We start from the raw sequence: 22,032 nt of genomic DNA on the forward strand, positions 1-22,032 counted from the left end.
AGAAATCGGTAGCCAAGGTAGAATATTCAAAATTTCTAGTTGTATGCATTGATGTGGGGTTGAACGGAAAAAAAACACACTGAAGATTATGCTATTAGGGTCATTGCAAATTTTGGCAATATACATCTCAGTAAATTAGCTTACCACGCCTATTTTCATTCTCTGCTTTTGTATGGCATCATATTCTGGGGTAACTCATCAATGAGTAAAAGAGTGTCCATTGCACAAAAGCGTGTAATCAGAATAATTGCTGGAGCTTATCCAAGATCATCCTGCAGACACTTGTTTAAAGAGCTAGGGATCTTCACTCTAGCCTCACAATATATTTATTCACTTATGAAATTTGTTATTAACAATCCGAATGAATTTAAAAGTAATAGCAGTGTACACGGCTACAACACTAGGAGAAAGGATGATCTTCACTATTCGAGGTTAAATCTAACTTTGGCTCAGAAGGGGTAAATTATGCTGGCACAAAAGTCTTTGGTCACCTACCTAATAGCATCAAAAGTCTGACAGATAGCCATATAGCATTTAAAGGGAAATTAGATGAATTTTTGGATATAGTAACTGGGTAATTCCCCCAACCCACACGAAAAATTTTAAAAAATAATATATTGTGTAATGTAATATCTTGTATAGACACCTTTTATTAACCTGAAGTGTTCCACATCATTACAAAGTGTTGTATTCATGATCTATGGAACAAGTATTGATCTAATCTAGTCTGAGACCCATTTGAAAAAGGAAATAAAAGATCGCACATTACAATTGAGGAAAAATGAATGGGACACTTCAATACTGGCAGGAGACTGTACCAATTTCTCACTAACATTATAGAGAGATTAAAAATGAGATTTCTTAACCCATCAAGTGAACCAATACAAATCTGACTTCTTGTGGCCCTTATGCCACAGATGTGTACAAAATCAAGACAGCAAATGATAGCTGCACCTGTGGCAGTGTGGACACACCGGAAAACACGATGAGGCACTTTGCACTCTATTAAGACGCAGTGGGTAGTGGATGTCAGGTATTAAGGATATTGGATCCCAAAACAGCACCAGGGAATGAGTCAACCTGGTCCATCTCTGACAATACTGCACCCACAGTATCCAGGGCAGTCAAAGAAGACTTCACGACACATTCAACCGTAAGCCATCGTGCTGCCATCCAGGCAAAACGGCATATTCTGCACATGGAGAGAATACGACTTAGGTTGGTGACGACTGAGCAAAATACTGACATAATCTACATTGCTCGGGTGCAAGTGACCGTGGAAGGGTGGACTTCAAGGAGTGAGTTATGTGTGGAACTACTAGAAATGCTGCCGAACTGCTGCTCGACGCCCGAAGAATCCAGCAGACTAAGGGTGTTGCCTGGGGTAGTATTATGGCAGATCCAGTGGCGGAGATAACCATCTACAAGTTCAACGTGCCAAAATAAATGAACAAACAGAGAAGAAATTCTGTGGTGTTGGTAGGAGATAGTGGTTGGGTAAATGGTTAGAGATTCAATGTAGTTTTGGAGCAGCAGAAATAGTTGTTGTTGTTTGTTCTCTCCCTCTCTCCCTCTCGAGGAGGTAGTGAATTAACTAATTAATCTATTCTTAATAATTATAGCTTCTTATCTGGAAAGATAAAATACATAATTTAATACTATCCAAGGAAATGGGATTTCAATGGCCTATTTTAGCTTTTCAGATAATAGGCTGTAATTATGAAGAATAAATAAATTCACCGCCACCTCTGGTTTCGGTTTGAGGGTGAATGGGCTGCCATTCCTCCACATACCGTCCATGAATAGGTTTCCGCATACTTTCGATGAGATACTGTGTATCTGAAACCACTTCGCTTTACACTTTTGTACGTGCTCAAAGTAACAGTGGTGACAGAATTTACATTATGTTTTGTATCACAAAACCATAGTTTTGGGTGGATGCAACAGCTTCTCGAGGTGATGAAAATCATGGTTGATGTACTTTTTCCTTTTTTCTCCCATACAAAAACAAGAGAAAGTTGTTAGAAGATAAATCACATGAATATAGGCAATGAGACATTAATTTGATATTTCTTCCCACCAAATAATCAACTGTTTGACGTGTCTGTGACTGTCAGCATTGTCACAATTAAGAACAAAGCAACATTTCCCAATGATTTTCCTCATTTCAGTGATGCAGGGATTTGTTGCAAACGAAATTCTGTATATCATTTGGCATTAACTGCTTTCCTCTAATAAGGGCTGTTCTGATGCAGTTCCATAGGGCAAAGGTATTCGCAGGCACCCTCAGCTCACCCTGGGACAGGTGCAGCTAGAATAGGCTACCAGCCAGGTGGCTTTACAGCATTCATTCTTCCGGGCACGCACAGACTATTCAGCCTTCCACACAACCGTGCGTTCGGTCGGTGCAGTACAGCCGCGTAGCTACAGCTCGACAGCTAGGCAGATATTTGCCCACTGCTACCTAGCTGTGATTGTGGATGCTCCACTGCCCTGCCTGTCGGTGCACGAGCCAGAACAGGGAGACATTAATTGGCAATCTTGACAGCTAAAGACAGAGACAAAGGCAATCTTTTCCTTGAAAGTACTTTCTGAACAAACCATTTCTGTTGGTCTCATTTATCTTGGAGCAGCCAAACAGTCAATTTGTGCTTAGTTTTTAGCTCATATGAATTTATCCACATTCTGTCCTTCTTTAGAACATTGCATACATATTTTGCACTCAGTTGAAATTTTTGGCCTGTTTTTGAACTTCACTCAATGTGTGCAGAATGCATTTGGGACAGATGTTTTCACAGCTAGGTACTGATAGAAAATAAGATATACTGCAGTCCTCGATTGCCTATTGTTGACACTGTCTCCGGTTAAGTCTCTTGCTGAACCTTCGATTGTGACGTGCACAGTGCCAATATTTTTTGTGGAATAATCAGTTAATTAACTTAGGTAAACTGTGCAAAATTCATCAATAACAGTCCCACTGCAATTTTAAAAAAGAAAACAATTTTAAACAGATTTTCTGTAGATGATTTATTACCAGCAGTTGGATGAAATGATCCGAAGCACTGTTGTCGAGTTATGGCATTACAAAAAATTTGAAATGGAAAGCATCACACAAAATTTCCACTTCTGCACTGCACTGTTTCAACACTCACTGCAAACAAAGAACTTATTATGCAAATTGGAAGGTGGAAGGGAGCAGAAATAAAAGGAAAGGGAAGGAACTCCCAATGTTAGTTTCATTGGGACTTTCATGGACTCAGTGGTGCTGAATGAAAATGTGCACCAGACTGGGATTCAAACCGGGACTCTCTTGCTTATTAGGCAGTTGCGTTAACCATTGTGTCACAGAGACACAGTGGTTATCGCCACTGTACAGATTATCCCGGTACGCCCCTCAGCCAACCCACACATCCATATAACAGAGATCCCTCCATGGGCTATCAATCCACCACCTTCAGTGCGAATCCACAACCACGTTTGGTCTCCTGCAAGAATCTCAAAGTAGTGAGCACGGAGGTGGACAGTGACTGCGGGTAGGTGGCACTATCTGAAGAGTGTGGTCCAGCAAAGGGAGGTACCCGAGGCATCTGCGTTATTGTGACAAACACTGTGTCCAGGTGGCAAAGTGATTAACACAACTGCCTCATAAGCAGGAGATCCTTGGTTTGAATCCAAGTCTGGCACACATTTTCACTCATCTCCTAAGATTCCACTTAAAGTCACCTTCAATTTACATAATACCCACCACAGCTGTGGATTCCACATGGTGGCCGGCCGGTGTGGCCGAGCGGTTCTAGGTGCTTCAGTTTAGAACCGCGCGACCGTTACAGTCGCAGATTCGAATCCTGCATCTGGCATGGACGTGTATGCTGTCCTTAGGTTAGTTAGGTTTAAGTAGTTCTAAGTTCTAGGGGACTGATGACCTCAGATGTTAAGTCCCATAGAGTTCAGAACCATTTGAACCATTTTGGTTCCATGTGGTGTCTGTCCTTTTGGACATTTCTGAAAGAACAGACACCCTGAACTCATATACGGAACTATATGAAACAAAAACATAAATTAATTACAAACTGCGGCATGCACACTCTTTATTCCACATACAGATATTCAGACTGACATGTTTGATATGCCTGCTATCGTTGGCAATGATGCGGTGCAGACGAATAGCGAAATTCTGCACGACCCACTGAAGTGTCGGAACATTGATGCTGTCGATGACATCCTGACTGGCTGTTTTCAGCTCAGCAGTGGTTTGGTGATTATTGCTGTACACCTTGTCTTTAAAACAGCCCCACAAGGAGGAGTCGCACGTGTTTTGATCCCGAGAATACGGCGGCCAATCGAGGCCCACGCCAGCGGCCTCCGGGTACCCCACGGCGGCCAATCGAGGCCCACGCCAGCGGCCTCCGGGTACCCCACGGCGGCCAATCGAGGCCCACGCCAGCGGTCTCCGGGTACCCCACGGCGGCCAATCGAGGCCCACGCCAGCGGCCTCCGGGTACCCCACGGCGGCCAATCGAGGCCCACGCCAGCGGCCTCCGGGTACCCCACGGCGGCCAATCGAGGCCCACGCCAGCGGCCTCCGGGTACCCCACGGCGGCCAATCGAGGCCCACGCCAGCGGCCTCCGGGTACCCCACGGCGGCCAATCGAGGCCCACGCCAGCAGCCTCCGGGTACCCCACGGCGGCCAATCGAGGCCCACGCCAGCGGCCTCCGGGTACCCCACAGCGGCCAATCGAGGCCCACGCCAGCGGCCTCCGGGTACCGCACGGCGGCCAATCGAGGCCCACGCCAACGGCCTCCGGGTACCCCACGGCGGCCAATCGAGGCCCACGCCAGCGGCCTCCGGGTACCCCACGGCGGCCAATCGAGGCCCACGCCAGCGGCCTCCGGGTACCCCACGGCGGCCAATCGAGGCCCACGCCAATGGCCTCTGGGTACCCCAGAGCCAGAATGCGGTCTCCAGAGTGCTCCTCCAGGACATCATCAGACACTCTCCTGTTTCGATGGGGTCGAGCTCTGTCTGGCACGAACCACATCTTGTCGAAATCAGGGTCACTTTGGATAATGGGGATGAAATCATCTTCCAAGGCCTTCACGTACCGTTTGGTAGTCACTGTGCCATCAAGAAATAGTGCACCAATTATTTCACGACTGGACACTTACACCACACAGTCACCTGTTGAGGGTGGAGAGACTTCTCGGTCATGAAATGTAGGGTCTCAGTCCCTCAAATGCACCAATTCTGCCTGTTAACAAACCCATCAAAATGAAAGTCGGCTTCATTGCTAAACCAAACCGTGCTTGCTCATAGTAATTCACATTGTGCCCTGCAACCAATGATGCTGTTTGAACGTCCTAACGCAAACCGCTCAGAATTATATATTCATATAATTCGTTATTATTATATATTATTATTATATATTATCATTATATATTCATATAATTCAATAACTGCCATCTGGCATAAGCAAAGAACTTGGCTAATTTCTGACTGTCATAGCTTTAACAATAACAAAGGGACAAACTATCAAAGAACAGTATTTGGTGGTGGTGATGGTCTTTTGTAGAAACATTACAGGAAGAGACTGTCGGCACAAGTGCATCTCTGTGGCCACGCTCTCACCTGCAGCTTCTCGTACACGGCGGCCTGCGCCTCGTCAAACCAGGTCTCGTGTGGCGCCTCCGTGCGGATGCGGAAGAGCAGCTTCCTCACGACCGTCTCGTCCAGGCGGAGCCGGGGAGAAGCCTGCAGCACAAGCGACACACTGTCACTGGGCTGTTCTGTGCTACAGAGCCATTTTAGAATGACAAATTTACCAGAGCAGCTCTCTCTAGAAACAGAAGTATCAGAAATTAACAAGGGCACAGCTCCAGCTGAAAAGGTCATAAAAATGTTTAAAGGGCATTGCATTCTGATTATGAAAGTTTCTATTCCTGTGGTATCCACAAATGAAAAAGCCTGTGTACAATCAATTCTGTTATAATTTTAACAGTAGCTGTCACTGACAAAAAGCTGTTATTTATTAGGTTGGTACATGTATTTATTTATTTATTTATTTATTTATTTATTTATTTATTTATTTATTTATTAGGTCAATACATAACTCTGTAGCATTTTTGTTTTGCCTGATGGTATTCCAGTAGCTATTGATTTATTTATCAATTGTCAGTTTTTATTTGTCTTTCACTGTTGTTCCTTGAGTTTACATTATTGTCATTTTGTGATCTGGAGATGGTGAGTGAAGCTGTGGACATAATAAGGCGGAAAGCCAAGAGGAGAAATCTGTACATTTCTGACATATTCTTTTGTTCCAGTTCGACTGAGAGGTAACAGCAGTCGAGTCAGCGAGAAACACTTGTCCCAAAGGGGATAATACCAGCGGACAGTGCACCACATGAAAATGGTTTCCTCGTTTTAAGTAGGATTGTTCTGACATTAGTGCCTTTCCACATTCAGGAAGACCTTAAGGGTTCAATGAAGATCATTTAAACACATTACTCCACAATTATTCACATCAAGGTACTCGAGAACTGGCAAATGTGATGAACTATGACCATTCCACCGTCTTACAACATTGGCAGGCAATTTAGAAGGTTCAAAAATCGCACATATGGGTACCACAGGCTCTAAGCCACAATCACAAAAACTGGCGCATCCTCACTTGCTTATGATCAATTTGCTCATGAACCGACCATTCCTATCCTCCATCTTTACTGGTGATGAGAAATGGTGTCTTTGCACTATCGTGCTAACGTAAGAAAAGGAAAGGAATAGTTGAGACTGTATGAACACCTGCATGCATCCACAAAAGATAAAGTTCTGCATCCGGTGGATCAGCAACTGTGTGATGCACTATCGAATTCCTCACCCAAGGTGTAACTATCACTGCTGACATTTACTGCCAACAACTGAAACATCTTGCAGATGCAATCTGAGGACAATGACCAGGAAGAAAGAGTGAAGTGGTGCTACTCCAAAGTAACACCTGCCCGTATTCCGATAGAACAACAAAAGAACTCTACAGGAATTGGGTTTGGACGTCATTCTGCACACACCTTACTCACCTGATTTAAGAGAAACTGAAATATGGATTAAGTTGCGGGATTTGACCCGAGAAGTAACAAGACTCTTAAGCTACCAGACGTACTGGAACTAACGAATGCAGCTTTTTCACACGTCACTGCCAGCAACGCTGGCGGCATATAGAACAGCTATCATTAAAGAAGAAGAGAAAATGCTGCACTCGGCTGGCTTCGTGGATCCTGTTGTTGTTCATAGGCTCGTTATCAATGTAGCAGGTGACACTTCCAGAAATGAAATGTATTTCTCGAATTCGGATAAGGAAAGAGACGACTTACTGTAAGTATTAGCTTCAGTGGCTTCAATATTTAACTATACAGCGAAATCCTTAAATACTCCCTTACATTACACTCAGCATATGCAGAAAAATTACCGTGTTTTCAAGTCAGGAATTTTCATCTTTCTTGTTTTTAGTTACAATAGTACGTTAGCTAAAAACAGTAACACGTTGTTTTTGCCTAGTCGTCTAAGGAGTGTATTATGGGAGATTTGCAATGTATTGTTTCATGTTGCTTAAAAATTAAACAGCATTTGAAGCTGTATTGCTCCTCTGCTCGTCTCTTTTTATGTGTGAACTGCAGCTGGCCACGTAACTGCAGGCTGGCTGTATCAGCTGACCAGCCAGTGCTGCCCAAGTTAAACACTCCAGTAAAGCTGTTGTTCTGTTATTATCACTACGTCAATGTGCATGTAACGCACAGCACAAAACGTACCCTTATTATCGTACTTGACAGTACTCGAGACAGCTTGGCTGCAGTCCCATGTGAAACTGAAATCCAATGAGGTTCCACCAAATGGAGAACAACACTTTGTGCAATGTTTACATTAGGTTTATTCTTATGACGAATGGATTATAGCAACTGCAGATGTCGAATGTCGCAAACAAGTGTCTGTGTCGAAAGTTTTCAAAATACGATACCTCGTAAATGACTCCCACTAGAATCCTGTGACAAGGACCACTGACATTCAGATTTACCCAATGTCAGTAGCCATTGTTCCATATAGAAAAGTGTATGTTTGCACAAAAAATATACAATTTCTAAACATTATTACAATCTGTTGACTGGCTAGCAATACAAGCACCTGACTACCAATCCATTATGTGAAAACCACACATCAATAGCGCTTTCCATTTCTGCATTATTTGTAATGAAAGGCTGGAGTGATTTGCCCTGTGTATTTGGTGTCTGTTCCTTCAAACATGACCAAAAAAACAGACACCACATACATACTGTAACAGCTTGATATTAAATTAAAAATATTTATGAAATTTTGACATAATATTTGGCAGTAGCAATTTTTTAGTCTTCTGTCAAAGACTCAGAGAGAATGTTGGTAATGAGATTCATTGAGTATCTATAGTATAAATTAAAATTATTCTGCCATCATTGCTTGCAAAGTATGTTTTAATAATTTTCAATCTAAAAATGTATTTCCACCTACTTTCTGGACGAGAGAAACTTTTTATTCTATTTGTCATAGCAAATTTTTTAAACAATTTCTTGAAATATCACAAAAATGATGTAATTCCAATTTTGATCATGTTAAAACAATGCAATGAGCAAAATCAATTGCTGTTGTATTTATAGCAACACTCACCATTTTTAGCTCGTTAATTAGTTAGTTAATAGTTGTGTACATGAATCTGCCATACCTGCAAAGCTGTAACATTCCGTGTTAATTTTATTCAGAAATGTAATTTTTACTCTGTGATTATTCAACTAAGCAGAATAAACTGTGAAAGTTAAATTTAAAAACATGGACTCAGCTACATTTTTATTTGATCACAGAGAAACGAAATCATTCATCAGGCACTGAAGTGCAGATAAACAACCCAATCTTGGAGGACAGCACTAATAAGGGAAGGTCCCTAGGGGTAAGATCAATTTTTTTTAAGACAACTGATATAATGGTGTAGGTTACTTTTGTGAATGTCATTTCAATTATTTTTATGTATTAACTTCTATTTAATTTCTTCCATTTTTCTCATTTTATACTTTCGAATATGTCATTTAAATTACTATTTCTATTCCCCATTTTGTTTGAATTCAGTTTTGTTTATAATTACTTCTATTGTTTAGACCTTCATCTGTGTTACTTTGTCCACACATTTTAAATGTCTGCATGATGATTACAAACAAAACTAGCTCGCTCACATCATGGAAGCGCTCCATGCGGTGCACCCTGGGTCGTGCCGAGCCAGAACATTAGTTGGTACCAGACTCATTGTGTCGAGAGGATCTCCTGGCTTCAAATACTTAGAATCATATCAGGTAATGGCTCTACAAAGAGCTGCATGACAAGAAATATCAGATCTAGTCTCCAAATTTGCTAACTAAATATTGAAGGACTGAGAACACCAAAATGCAAAACTCTGTCTCAAATTCCGCATGAGAGGAACATTGATGTACTTACTACACAAGAGGCTTACATAGACTGTGTGGCTGATTTTCAGGCAAGAGGAAGAATACAAGGATATGAATACTATGAGCCACATACCATCATGCGAACACCTGTGTCACTTATAATCACAGCAAAATTGAAACTGCCCTACTACTTCCCTCTGACCTTGACAATAGGATTCACAATGCCACTACAAAAGTTGAACAGATTTCAATAGCTAATGTTTACAAAACACCACACAACCAATGACCTGCTGGGGTACTATCCAAGATACGATCTCCATTTTCCCTCCCTACTCCCGATGTGGAAAATTTCAACAATCATACAATGTGTAAGTGCAACACCAATGACAAGAATGATCTTGCACTTGCTGGCTGGGTGGAGGAAAACATTGCAAGTCTAATATTTGATGCAAAGGACAAGAAAACTTTCAGATCAGCAGCACAGGGCAGAGACTCCAATCCAGATCTCTGCTTCTCAACTCATAATCAAAACAGCCAACCAGAAAGCATATCCAGAATGGTTCTGTCAGATTTCTCATGTGGTCAACATCGCCTAGTCATATATGAAATAGGCATACAAATCTAGATGAAACTTCCGAAGGTCAAACTGGAAATAGTTTTCCGGAGAACTTGGCAAGGTTCTTTACAACAGCAAAAAAAATTTACACCCTGCAGGTACTACGAAGAGTAGATTTACAAACAAAACAAATACTGAAGAATTTTTTGAAACCTACACAAAGATGTAGTTTCATAGTAAGACTTAACAGCTTGCTTGCAGATGATCAAGGGTAGTAACATAAGCAAACACAGGAAACAATAATGGACTGCCTCAAGGAGCAGCACTAGCGCTGATGTTTTTTAACCTCTATGACTCTAATCTACCTGGAACGATGTCAAGGAAGTTCAGCTATGCTGATGATATAACTGACTATCCAAAACAAACATTTTGAAGATGCTAAAAACACTCTCACCACTGACCTAAATAAAACGTGTGGGTATTTCACTAAATAGTGGGTAATACCAAACCCCACCAAGACCAAGGTCAGCTGTTTCCATCAGAACAACAAAATGGCGTGACACACGACAACGATTCATACAGATAACATTGAATTCACTAATCAGCAACAACCAAAGTACTTTATGGTTACTCTAGATAGGATCTTACATTTAGAAACATGTTTTCAGTCCTGAGACTGGTTTGATGCAGCTCTCCATGCTACTCTATCCTGTGTAAGCTTCATCTCCAAGTAACTACTACAACCTACATCCATCTGAATCTGTTTAGTGTATTCATCTCTTGGTCTCCCTCTACGATTTTTACCCCCCACGCTGCCCTCCAATACTAAATTTGTGATCCCTTGATGCCTCACAACATGTCCTACCAACTGGTCCCTTCTTCTAGTCAAGCTGTGCCACAAACTCCTCTTCTCCCCAATTCTGAATACCTCCTCATTAGTTATGTGATCTACCCACCTAATCTTCAGCATTCTTGTGTAGCATCCCATCTCGAAAGCTTCTTATTCTCTTCTTGTCCAAACTATTAATCGTCCATGCTTCACTTCCATACATGGCTACACTCCATACAAATACTTTCAGAAATGACTTCCTGGCACTTAAACCTATACTCGTTAACAAATTTTTCTTCTTCAGAAATGCTTTCCTTGCCATTGCCAGTCTACATTTTATATCTTCTCTACTTCGACCTTCATCAGTTATTTTGCTCCCCAAAAAGCAAAAACCATTTACCACTTTAAGCGTCTCATTTCCTAATCCAATTCCCTCAGCATCATCTGACTTAATTCGACTACATTCCATTAACCTCGCTTTGCTTTTGTTGATGTTCGTCTAATATCCTCCTTTCAAGACACTGTCCACTCCGTTCAACTGCTCTTCCAAGTCCTTAGCTGTCTGTGACAGAATTACAATGTCATCGGTGAACCTCGAAGTTTTTATTTCTTCTCCATGGATTTTAATACCTATTCCAAATTTTTCTTTTGTTTCTTTTACTGCTTGCTCAGTATAAAGATTGAATAACTTTGAGGATAGGCTGCAACCCTATCTCACTCCCTTCCCAACCACTGCTTCCCTTCAATGCCGCTTGACTCTTATAACTGTCATCTGGTTCCTGTAAAAATTGTAACTAGCCTTTCACTCTCTGTATTTTACCCCTGCCACCTTCAGAATATGAGAGAGAGTATTCCAATAAACATTGTCAAAAGCTTTCTCTAAATGTACAAAAGCTAGAAGCGTAGGCTTGCCTTTCCTTAATCTATTCTCTACGATAAGTCGTAGGATCAATATTGCCTCATGTGTTCCAACATTTCTACGGAATCCAAACTGATCTTTCCTGAGGTCAGCTTCTGTCAGTTTTTCCATTCGGCTGTAGAGAATTCGTGTTAGTATTTTGCAGCCATGGCTTATTAAAGTGATAGTTCGGTAATTTTCACACCTGTCAACACCTGCTTTCTTTGGGATTGGATAGAAACGTGTGCTATTTAGAAACATGTATTACATAAAATAAGTTCACACAACAATTCCATTGTGATGCTCAGCAGAGAGGAGCATCAGCAGAAATGCCAAAAAGCTCTGTACTCGCCTTATGCAACTCTGCAATGTAGTATTGCTAACCAGTGTGGTTACCAGCAAGCACATAAAGAAGGTGGACACCCAACTATGCTGCTATGAGGATTGTACAGCTCCAAAGCTTCAGTGAACGAATACACGAGAGTAATGAGTAATCCGCTACTATCCATCCACAAAGATGCTCCAATTTTGTAAACAGTTCAATTTCACTCTCGAAAAAAATATTTGTTTCTACTGAATGGTTTCTGCAAAATCATCTGAGAAAGATTTCAGAGTGTGTGCGCCTCAATTCTGTCATTGCCGACTGGCCAAATGGTGGCAAATACTTGTCAATTTCCCCTTCTGAACAAACGAATGAAGGAACCCACCCAGTACTTTGGATGAAATTGGATGAAAACTTGTCACACCATGTTGGCCACTGTGTGCTGTGCATGCTATACAACCCCTATTGGTGGCCAGAGATAGGTCTTTGGATAGTTTTCATCAGACTGTGTATTTTGTATTCTTGCAGGTTTGGTTAAACACAGAGACTAGATCATAAATGCAGTAAAACAAAACAATTCATATCAAACAAAGGAAAATCCAGAATGGAATAATGACAATATTATGAAAAGGATAGATTGCTACTCATCATACAGCAAAGAGGTCAAATGGGAGACAGGCACAAGAAAAAGCTTGAGAGTGGTTTTGTGTGTGTGTGTGTGTGTGTGTGTGTGTGTGTGTGTGTGTGTGTGTGGTATTTCAGAAGAAGGCCTTCTGGCCAAAAGCTTGCCTGCTTAGTAGCCTTTTTGTCGTGCCTGTCCGAGACTCAACATCTACACTACACGGCGAGCAACAATCTATGCTTTTCATAATATTGCTGAAGTAATTTATACAGTTGATAGCCATTTCTACCATTACATATGGAACTATTTGGTGCCACCATTTGGTGTGATCAAACACAGATCAGATTACACAATCAAATTTTCCACTGGCCCCTAGAATTATGACCAGTAGACTCACAAGACTGATAAATAAAGTATTATTTGGCAAAACGTATAAAACTTGCACGAAAGAATGTGTGTTTAACACATGGACCAGTAATACAGTTGTTCTCTTATTCATTATATACATGTAAAGTAGAGTTTCACTGGAGTGATTAAAACACAGCAGAATGGAACAGCCCGTGACTATGTTCTGAACAATTTTATCACTGCGACTTTTGATATTGGACTGCTGCAATGTGGATACATAAAAAATGATGAGGCAGATCCACATGCTGACCTTGTCAGGTATGCACCCTCTTCCATTCCACAGTGCTTTAACACACTGTAAACACAGCCACAGCAGGACTCAGGCAGCAGCAGTTAAGTCACACAGATGATGCCCAAATCTTGGTCGTGCTGTGTTTAAAAATTCACTGCTGATATTGTGCCTTCTGTCGGTAGCGGCGTACACTGTGGAACGATGGGTCTCTGCACGGCCCTACCACACAGTTTTGGAACTCTGAACTGTGTGGTGGTGGTGGTGGTGGTGGTGGTGGTGGTGGTGGTTAGTGTTTAACGTCCCGTCGACAACGAGGTCATTAGAGACGGAGCGCAAGCTCGGGTTAGGGGAGGATTGGGAAGGAAATCGGCCGTGCCCTTTCAAAGGAACCATCCCGGAATTTGCCTGAAGCGATTTAGGGAAATCACGGAAAACCTAAATCAGGATGGCCGGAGACGGGATTGAACCGTCGTCCTCCCGAATGCGAGTCCAGTGTGCTAACCACTGTGCCACCTCGCTCTCTGAACTGTGTGTACTCCACAAAAGCAAGCTACGTTTCTTGCTCGTGTGGAGCAGCCGTTGAGTTGCAGAGAGGCACAGTGAAAACACTATTAAACATTTAAGCTTTTGCCAAAAACTCCTCTATGTGATGAGTAGTAATATATTAGTTTCAAAATATTATTGTTATTCCATCCTGGACTTTACACTATTTGGTTTTGCTCTATGCTCTGTGTCCCATACTGCTTTTGTCTGCTACCTGTATCTTTGTTGACTGACCTTCATACTCTACACAGTTTTGATATTGAGAATTTTGGCAACAGAAATATTTTGAATACCCTGGAAGAATAAATTGGCAATTCCGGTTCAGAAGCGGAAGCTGACAAGTCTGATACTGATCCAGATTTGTGTGTGGCTGAGTGCTCTGGTAAGTACTAAATAAAAGAAAATAACGTAGTGAAGGATTTTAAATATTGTACCGTCTAAATGATACTGCACCCATCACGTCTGTAAAGGATGTTCTGATTTCAGTAACAGCCAGAAGCAAGAAACATGCTGAAAACAAACATACCAGTGGTAACCAAATTTTGTTACAACTCTGTGTATGACTGAATGTTTCAAAAGACATCACAAAAAGGAAAATTATATGTAAAATCAGGGTCTACAAGTCTCTTTTTTCCTCCAGAATAAAAACATGATTCCATAAAATATTTTACATAACCACTAAATTTAATATTTCACTGTAAAGATTTTTAAGATTAGATAAGCCAAGTTTCATAATTTGAAGTAAAACTTCAGACACATTTATTGCACTCACATTTACAAAGTTATGATACCAGAAAAAGATGTTAAAAACATCAGCTCAGCAGCCCCATACAGCATGGTTGAGGCCAGTCACTTGTTGTTGTTGTCTTCAGTCCTGAGGCTGGTTTGATGCAGCTCTCCATGCTCCTCTATCCTGTGCAAGCTCCTTCATCCCCCAGTACCTACTGCAGCCTACATCCTTTTGAATCTGCTTAGTGTATTCATCTCTTGGTCTCCCTCTACGATTTTTACCCTCCACGCTGACCTCCAATGCTAAATTTGTGATCCCCGGATGCTTCAGAACATGTCCTACCAACCGACCCCTTCTGCTAATCACGTTGTGCCACAAACTTCTCTTCTCCCCAATCCTATTCAATACTTCCTCATTAGTTATGTGATCTACCCATCTAATCTTCAGCATTCTTCTGTAGCACCACATTTCGAAAGCTTCTATTCTCTTTTTGTCCAAACTATTTATCGTCCATGTTTCACTTCCATACATGGCTACACTCCATACAAATACTTCCAGAAACGACTTCCTGACACTTAAATCTATACTCGATGTTAACAAATTTCTCTTCTTCAGAAAAGCTTTTCTTGCCATTGCCAGTCTACATTTTATATCCTCTCTACTTCGACCATCATCAGTTATTTTGCTCCCCAATTAGAAAAACTCATTTACTACTTCAAGTGTCTCATTTCCTAATCTAATTCCCTCAGCATCACCCGAGTTAACTCGACTACATTCCATTATCCTCGTTTTGCTTTTGTTGATGTTCATCTTACATCCTCCTTTCAAGACACTGTCCATTCCGTTCAACTGCTCTTCCAAGTCCTTTGCTGTCTCTGACAGAATTACAATGTCATCGGCCGAACCTAAAAGTTCTTGTTTCCTCTCCATGGATTTTAATACCTACTCCGAATTTTTCTTTTGTTTCCTTTACAACTTGGTCAATATACAGATTAATGTGATAAAATTTCATTGAAAATGCAATAAAATCATCTCAGTTTACAAGTCGCATCATCTCAAATAAAACACTCGAGCTTTCAATAGCTGTCATCACCGCATCATCAGGAGTTGGAATCACAGACTGTCAGATCTCGCAGTGTTCTGCTCGATGCTTGGAGGGACGTGGGAGCACGAGTATTAAGCATGACGGTAACGTCCACTCGCGTCGTGTGACGCCACTCAGTCTCGTGACAGGATGGAGCTGCTACGAGCTGACAAACTCACCTTCCGCGTTTGTCACTTCGGCTCTCTCTGGAAGGTTCCAGGCATTGCCATTACAACTATATAAACAAAACACCTTGACAGCCCTCGCAGTCACTGATTTCAAATTATAATGAAACAAGCCCTTAGAATACCTTCTTTCCCGTTAACAATGAGATTGACACCCCACCAGTTTCTTCACATTATGACTACATTTTCAAGGTTAGACAAAATCGGATACACAAACACTACCAACTTTGTCAGTGCAAGGAGATATAATCCACACCGTAATTAAACTACTACTATCACATAACAGAAAAATGCCATATGTCTGTAAAATAATTTCTCTATTATTTTCGTTTTTACGATCAAAGGAAAAGCAGAACGTGTTATAACTTATTTAAATGCATTTTTGCACATCTGCATTTACATTTTTAAATCACACCTGTCACACATTGATTCAAAGACTGATTAATGACCAAATTTGACTAGCTTAATTAAAGACAGAAACACCAATTCTTCTTGTGTTTTCAGTTATCTTCTTTATTATATAAATTAAGCCCAACTAACCGAATAGTCATATAATCCCAAGAATCAAAGCTATTGTAACAAAACAGCTGAATCGACTAGTAAATGTGGTATTAACCACACATTCGAACGTGTGTGTGTGTGTGTGTGTGTGTGTGTGTGTGTGTGTGTGTGTGTGTGTGTGTGCGTGTGTGTGCACAAAGAAGAGGAAAGTGCTCTGTCAGTTCATCAGAAATGTCAGTGATGGAAGTTAGTAGCTTGTTATGCTTTGCAATGTTGCACAGCGAACTGTGTTTTTATAGATTATAACTGAGATACAGCAGTAATGAGGAGATGATTTGGTTTTTGGAAATAAACAAATGGAAACAACTGTCACAAGGAGGCAGACCTAAGGGCAACAGAACAGGCAATGAAGTTGCTGCGAGTTGAGAAGCTAGTCATCACCGTCACACAACTGACAGCCATGCATTTGGAGAAGATGATGCCAATACTGCCGCCGTATCCAGTGACTATTGTTCACCGAGCGAGGCGGCGCAGTGGTTAGCACACTGGACTCACATTCGGAAGGACGATGGTTCAATCCCGTGTCCAGCCATCCTGATTTAGGCTTTCCGTGATTTCCCTAAATCGCTCCAGGCAAATGCCGAGATGGTTCCTTTGAAAGGGCACGGCCAACTTCCTTCCCCATCCTTACCTAACCCAATGAGACCGATAACCTCGCTGTTTGGTCTCTTCCCCCAAACAACCAACCAACTATTGTTCAAATACAAACTGACGTTCTTCCTACTTAATGAGAAAAAGTTGTATACATTTTATTAAAGTCAGTTTGTGTTTGTACTTTTGACACTGATAGAGCAATTATGTACATCAGTATTAACATGTAACAGCACAGCGCCAATAGGCAATAAAGTCATGTGCCAGAGTTGTTTCTGAGAAACTACAGAACTGTACTAGGAATTATTTGCAAGATCGTATGCAATGGAAGTCGTGAATTGTTTTACAGAAGTCTTATGCCTGAAATGCTATCTTAAATGACACTGAGAGACGTGAACTGTAACGGAGTATGTCACATCTTTGAAAACAGTAACTGTGTGAACTGAAAGTTTTTGTCTACTATTATGCTACTTGGGAAGTTAAGTTACTTGACTCTGAATCTTTAAATGGCAACAGGTGGCATAACGCAATGTCCAAGAAACTTCGCTTAGTGGAAGAGGAGTCCAAATAAATGACCACGTTTCAGTTTATCCACAGACACTCTACCACTTCTGAGAAAATGACTGTCAAAATTTTCGATTTAATATACATGACTTTTAGTGGTCAAAAAATTGAGAGAGAGAGAGAGAGAGAGAGAGAGAGAGAGAGAGAGAGAGAGAGAGAGAGAGAGAGAGAGAGAGGGTGGGGGGGGGGGTGAGGGGGGTATTTTCAGAGGTTATAAACTTTTTAAATTCTCATACTCATTCTTAAATCAATTCTTAATTGTTACTTTATACTCTTCAGGAAGATTTTGTGCTTTCCCTCGGATGATACCAACTGCAGAAACATTCGAAACACCAAGAGCTTGACGCAAAGGCAGATTTCCCACAGCAACATTTCTTCGCCTAAATCACACTCGGGAATGAAATGTCTTTAGCACTGCTGAAGATTTCATGTGTTGGAACAACTTCATGATGAACCACACATAATGGATCACTCTTCCAAAAACTGCAACTTGCAGTTGATTATGAATCACGATACATTACAGGAATTTCACGGAAAGCAACCGCAAAAACGTTTTTTAACTCATTCATTTTTTAAATTCATTCACCAGACACATTATTAGTAGTAGATGAATAAGGACAATGTTATTTCAATACACATTGGAACAATAGTGTAATAATCGGGTTTCAAGCACAGGGCACAAAAATGTGAAGCCACAATGCTAACCACTATGCTACCAGTTGAGCTGAATGTATTGCCCACTGAAAAGCATCTAAATTACACTGAAAACTATTATGGTCATTTTCTCACCAATGTTTGAATATCTATGCATAAATCAAGACACGTGTTGGCTAACTTTGGCTCACCTTCCACTGAGCGAAATTTCTGGGGAATCAGGTCATGGCACCTGCCGTGTTCTCACAATTAGTGAAAAATATTACTTTCAAATACTCTCCTTGTTTCGATAAAATGTTTACAAAAACATTTTGAAGTTACATATTAATCAGAGAGTTTACAATACTAGTTGAAATCTTTACTAACTTTGACACTGGGTGTAGGGTCTACAGACAGCCTAGCAGCCAGTAACGTTGAGGTTACATCACATAAAACCTCACTAGCAGTACTAATGGAATATTCCTCATTAATGGTATTTGATTAGTTTTGTGTCTCTGACACATTAAATCTAGGACCTGCAGTGTTAAAACTTCAAGGAAAGATAAAAGCTATTGTCCAAATCAGGGTGTATACAGGGACAAGAAGAAAAAATTCCCGGATTTTTCCCATTTGAAAATACACTTTCTCCCGAGTGAACATACAATTTTCCCATGTTAAGTGATAGTATGCTTTTCCTCGGCACTGTAAAACTTATCAGTTCTTTGAATGTTTATGGTTTTATATGCTGACGTAGAATTTCCCAGCACTTTAGAAAATGAAACTAAGGGGAAAAAAAAAACAAGTTTTGGAAAGATCTTTGATACGCAGCAACATGTACGCAGCATATTTTCGTGTTATGAAGGTATAAATTAGAATTACACCATACACCGCATGTTACTTTCCAAAGCGCTGAAATCGAGATTGCGACTCGCTTTTCTAAGCCAGTCATAGATCATGTCACGTTATCTCGCCAGCCGAAGACAGCATAGGACACGCGATGTAGTCGGCCAATAGCAAGATCACTCTTAAGTAGTCGGAAAACACAAATAGGAAAAGTTAATGGTTTAAATTAATATACATAGTGTTGCTACAAGAAAAAAAAAGCTTTCACATATAATTGTGGTCTCGATTAATAAGCTGCAAGAGATGCTAAGTTTCCACATAAAATGTTGATCTTTTTGCACGTGTTACACTTTCAGATATATCACACAAATGTGCCAGTAAAATTTTTAATAAGAACGTAAATTTCTGATCTTATGGGCTTGAAATTCTTTTAGATGGTCGTCCTTAAAGAGTTGATTTTTAATTGAGAGTCATACACTCTGTGATTTAAGAAATTCATTGTACATTCTCGCACATTGTTCATCTTGTGTACAAGTAAATTTACTTTGAAAGTAACGCTTTTCAAACAACCATTCACAATATTTTCCTGTGACCTGTTAGAAACTGATTCGTTTCAGCAGTTGCCAGAGAGCGCCAGATAACAGGTGCCACTGCTCATGCACTATGACGACGCAGGAAGCAAGTATGTTCGTACTTGTGAAACATTAAAGGATCTTGCATTATGTAACAAAAGAAACAAGACATCAGAGGATACTTCAAAAGCATCGGAATTTCGTGAACCATACTAAAATGCATAATCTGGCTTAAAGTGCAAATTTGTATGTCCAGATTCGGATGTAAATTTTCTTGAGTACCGGTACTGTCTGTCATGTCATGCTCATCAGAAGCAATTTGTTGTTAGGAAGCATTGCATAGTCTTCCTAAAGCCTTTGACACACTTTGCTGTTGCCAGACGCTATGTTTTGCAGTTGTATACGGCGCATTTATTTTGCGACTTAAGATTTATTTTCGTTTTTTCCCCCTCTCGTTCATGTTTTGTTGCTGCAGTATTGTTCCACAGAAGTGGGATACAGTAATATCCTTTGTTGGAGTATTCATTCTTACCAGTCAAAAATCGCAAAAAATTAAATGAAAACTATAACAATAATAGAGTCCCGGAATTCTAAAAAATTCCCGGGTTTTTCCCAGATCTCCCGGTTGTCCCTGGTCATAGACACCCTGTCAATGGTTGGAGGCTTGCACACTATAACAAAAGTCTTTTTTTTTTACTTAGATGTCTAAGAAATAATCGATAAAGAGTAATCTCGAAAGGTATTTGGACTGACTAAATACAAGTTTGCAGAATTATCCAGTCTACATAACTGATGCAAATCACTGACAAGTAGTTATACATACACGACGAATGTAACTAAAACTAGAGCAAACAATTGACACACACAGTCTGATAGATACACTACTACACGAAACCGCCACAAGCTGTCTTGGCATTTGTTAGCCATTACACAGCCATCGTACAGAGGTTCAACAGGTAGTAGAATGACTTACTTGCCTCGTGATAAAATATCTCCAATTTGTAAAGACTGCGACACGTTGCTCACAAAGTGACCTACGCGCAACCTCTGCACCTCACCGCACGACTGACTTACTCGGCTTTGCTCTCGGCCCTCTGGCGGGTGCCTTACCTTTTCAGAGAGGTACTGCTCGAATATGCTGTAGGCCGCTTCACGCATGCTGTCAGGCTGCGGGGGCTGGTGTGTCGGGGGTGGAGCGTCGCCCACCTTCCTGCCGCCTCCGACCACGACGGAGGGTGCCGCCGCTCCCGCCACCGTCACGCCAGCTCCCATCTTGTGCAGCTCTAGGTCAGATATCTGCTGCTCGGCCGAGACTCTCCAACCTGTGAGGTTACAGACACACTGCAGGTTACCAAATACACATCAATCACTACTTTATTGTAAAGGACAAGAAAGAGAGAAGAACTACAAGAGGAAGACACACACACACACACACACACACACACACACACACACACACACACACACGGGAGTAGCTGTCATTCCTGGTCTCTGTAGAGCGACAGCAGTGAAAAGCAATTCTGATTGCACTATGTTTGGGGATACAGAAAATGAGTGAGGTGAGGGCAGGGCAGGGAGTAGGAGGGGTAGCAGGGTAGGGGTGGGGAAAAAGCCTGTAGCTGGCCACCTGTCGGAGTGTCAAGGGGGAGGGGGGAGTATATGGGGGGAGGGGGGCAGAGCAGTGTAACGATACGAGTCAAGATAGGTGTAACAGAACTCTAATAGCGTATTTGCCTCTATTGGTTACAGTAGAGAGATCAATCTTTCGGCCCTGTCTGTATATTTATATATAATATTGCACGAATAAAGTATGGGTGAGGGTAAATTTATCATAAAAAACGCACGCCGCGCGATTCGTTACGATTTGGTCGCTCATAATAATAATAACACACTTTTGAATACAATTAAAATATAACAGCGATACCTGTTTAGTGTTATAGGAAATAATATGTAGTAAATTAATGAGTAAGGTAGCCGATAATGCGGTGTCATTGTTTTTTTGTTTACTCTTAGAAACAAACAAGTAAAGAAGTGCTAATTTTGCCTTGTGAAAAAATATAGGGGACAGTTTTAAACAACTACGGTATACGGTCAGAGTAACAAAAGGACATTTAGTTACACGAAATCGCGGATAGCGAAGTGTGGTCATTAAATTGAGTACACCTACAGGGTTGTCAATTCCGGGATAAATCTATATGCATCTCACGACGGATGCGGTAATGAGACCATTTCTATTATTATTATTATTATTATTATTATTATTATTATTATTATTATTATTATTATTATTATTATATCATGGAGAGAAGGCTCCAATTTATGAAAAGGAGAAAAACATTAACTTTTACTCGAACTCTTAATAATAGCAGATCGGAGAGAAAAGTGCGTAATTGTCTTACGCCTAACAA

At 41.0% G+C, this 22,032-nt stretch overlaps 1 protein-coding gene across 7 annotated transcripts in view; it reads right to left on the reverse strand.

Moving 5' to 3' along the window:
• Positions 1-22,032, reverse strand: part of LOC126295142 (sorting nexin-13-like) — a 324,588-nt gene that overhangs the window by 146,370 nt on the left and 156,186 nt on the right. For all 7 annotated transcript variants that reach the window (XM_049987428.1, XM_049987425.1, XM_049987427.1 and 4 more), the window contains 2 exons: positions 20,735-20,946; positions 5,628-5,750 (listed from right to left, as the gene is read on the reverse strand). In XM_049987428.1, the coding sequence (XP_049843385.1) occupies positions 5,628-5,750; positions 20,735-20,946 (335 nt within the window). The remainder of the gene's footprint in view (positions 1-5,627; positions 5,751-20,734; positions 20,947-22,032) is intronic.

This window comes from Schistocerca gregaria, chromosome 11 (genome assembly GCF_023897955.1).
Source record: "Schistocerca gregaria isolate iqSchGreg1 chromosome 11, iqSchGreg1.2, whole genome shotgun sequence".
Classification (NCBI taxonomy): domain Eukaryota; kingdom Metazoa; phylum Arthropoda; class Insecta; order Orthoptera; family Acrididae; genus Schistocerca; species Schistocerca gregaria.